The sequence below is a fragment of the Palaemon carinicauda genome, chromosome 30 (assembly GCF_036898095.1).
Source record: "Palaemon carinicauda isolate YSFRI2023 chromosome 30, ASM3689809v2, whole genome shotgun sequence".
Lineage (NCBI taxonomy): Eukaryota > Metazoa > Arthropoda > Malacostraca > Decapoda > Palaemonidae > Palaemon > Palaemon carinicauda.
In genome coordinates this window covers 37,172,625-37,175,124 of record NC_090754.1, presented here as the reverse complement: position 1 = coordinate 37,175,124, position 2,500 = coordinate 37,172,625, and the positions used below count along the sequence as shown (strand labels likewise).

The 2,500-nt window shown below is 25.2% G+C and overlaps 1 protein-coding gene across 1 annotated transcript in view; it reads right to left on the bottom strand.

The window, feature by feature from the left end:
• Positions 1 to 1,359, bottom strand: part of LOC137623723 (cuticle protein 19-like) — a 1,802-nt gene extending 443 nt beyond the window's left edge. Inside the window, exons 1-2 of the mRNA XM_068354546.1 lie at positions 1,348 to 1,359; positions 111 to 191 (exon numbers count right to left, since the gene is read on the bottom strand). Coding sequence (XP_068210647.1) covers positions 111 to 191; positions 1,348 to 1,359 — 93 coding nt within the window. The remainder of the gene's footprint in view (positions 1 to 110; positions 192 to 1,347) is intronic.
• Between the last annotated feature and the right edge of the window lie 1,141 nt (positions 1,360 to 2,500).

The window sequence follows — 2,500 nt, the reverse complement described above, 5'->3', positions numbered from 1 at the left end:
AACAAGTGTTATTCATTGCAGCATTCTCATAAAATGGTTTTTATGTTTCATTTATATAATTACAAAGATATTGATCATTATTCTCATGAATAAAATAGAATAATACTCACTCTTGGTGCAGCATATCTGTATCTTTCGAAGCTGTCATCAGCTGCAGCCAGGGCTGCCAAACCCAACACAACCAAGATAACCTGTAAATAATAAAATAAAATAATCTAAAATATCGGGAAACTATATTGTTCATGTTCTCATCAAAATAATATTCAATAATTATTTAAGGTTATTTAACCCTTCAAGGCATCATAATATATTATATTATATTATTATTATTATCATCATTATTATTATTATTATTATTATTTTTACTACCCAAGCTACAACCCTAGTTGGAAAAGCAAGATGCTATAAGCCTAAGGGCTCCATTATGGAAAAATATCCCAGTGAGGAAAGGAAGGACACCTTCGTTACATATATATAAAGGCATGGAAATTTTAATATTATTAGAATGGTTTATTGTTAATTTGTTCTCATCATTTATATATTTCCTTGTTTCCTTTCCTCACTGGGCTATTTTTCCCTGTTGCAGCCTTTTGGACTTATAGCATCTTGCTTTTCCAACTAGGATTATAGCTTGGCTAATAATAATAATAATAATAATAATATGTTATTTCCAACGTTCTACTTATTGGCATCTAGTTTACTGTAATTGACTTAATACCGAGTAATTTTAGTAAGGAAAACACTGGTAGTAAGTAAACAAATAAGAAATTAACGTTGAATGATTCTTAAGATCTAACTGCAGATTTTTTTCCTGAATAAAATAACGGTGGCCGGTGTTCTTTACTTAATTTTAAATCAGAAATAAGCTTGCAGTCTACAAAATATAGTTAAAAATTTGGATGAGCCATGCCTTATAAATATGATCAATTAAAACTGAATAGTATTAATTATTTTGATAATTGGAGTTTTTCTTGTCGAAAGAATAAACTAAACCTGTCTCATAATAATAATAATAATAATAATAATAATAATAATAATAATAATAATAATAATAATAATAATAGTAATAATAATAATAATAATAATAATAATAATAATAATAATAATTCCCGCATAATGGTCACTATTCTGAACTCTTATAATTTTAATATTTGTTTTGAAAAGCCTAATAATATTGGTATGATCTAATGGTAAAATACATATATCTCTTTCTGCATAAATTAAACAATCAACATAAATCACCAAACTTATCAAAGCATCCCTCAATCCATTAAAACTAATTCATATATTTTTGAACTCTAAAAAATCCTTCATCAGACCTCAAAAAAGAAGAAGAATCACTCTTACCTTAGAAACCATGTTGTTTAAATGAAGTCTCAAAACGAGTCTGTAGCGTTGTCCCGTCCAACGCCCGATATATATACGTCTTCGAAGCCAGGTAGGTGGGGTCGCCTGCCTGATCCAGATTCACTTTTTTTGCTAAATGCTACTGCAGGGAATTAGTCAATCGGTACATTTAATAACCAGTATGAGAAAAGCAATAGAACATCGCATGGTCAAGGTAACAGAGGAGCGAGGTTGAAATCTAAATGCAAAGCACATGTTCACAAATTTAGATCTATATTTGCATATGCTGTATATATATACAAATAATATACATATAAGCTAATACATATATATTCATATGTAATGTATATATATATATATATATATATATATATATATATATATATATATATATATACATTTACTGTATATGTATATATACTGTATATACATATATATATATGTATATATACACACACACACACACACACATATATATATATATATATATATATATATATATATATATATATATATATATAAATTATGTATGTTCGGTATATATATGCATACTTATCTATACATGTGTGTATATGTTCATACACATGCATATATAATTACATGTATGTAAATGTATATACATACATATATAATTACATGTACGTAAATGTATATTCATACATGATTAATGTATACATATATATATATATATATATATATATATATATATATATATATATATATATATACAGCATATGTATACATGTACAGTATAACATAAATATAATGTTTTTGTGTGAAATATATACTATATATGTATATAAAAATCTGTATATATATATATATATATATATATATATATATATATATATATATATATATATATATATATAGAGAGAGAGAGAGAGAGAGAGAGAGAGAGAGAGATAGATATATATATATATATATATATATATATATATATATATATATATATATATATATATATATATATATATATATATATATGTATATGGAAATATATGGAATCTTTTTATCACTTCTTTATATGCCACACATTTTCATTTCCTTATAAGGTGTGGCCAATGCAATATGCAATAGTTGAGTGGAGTAGCACATTCACTTAGCCCATGACCTTGACCCTATTTTTGGCATATTAGTTGTCCAGCCCAAT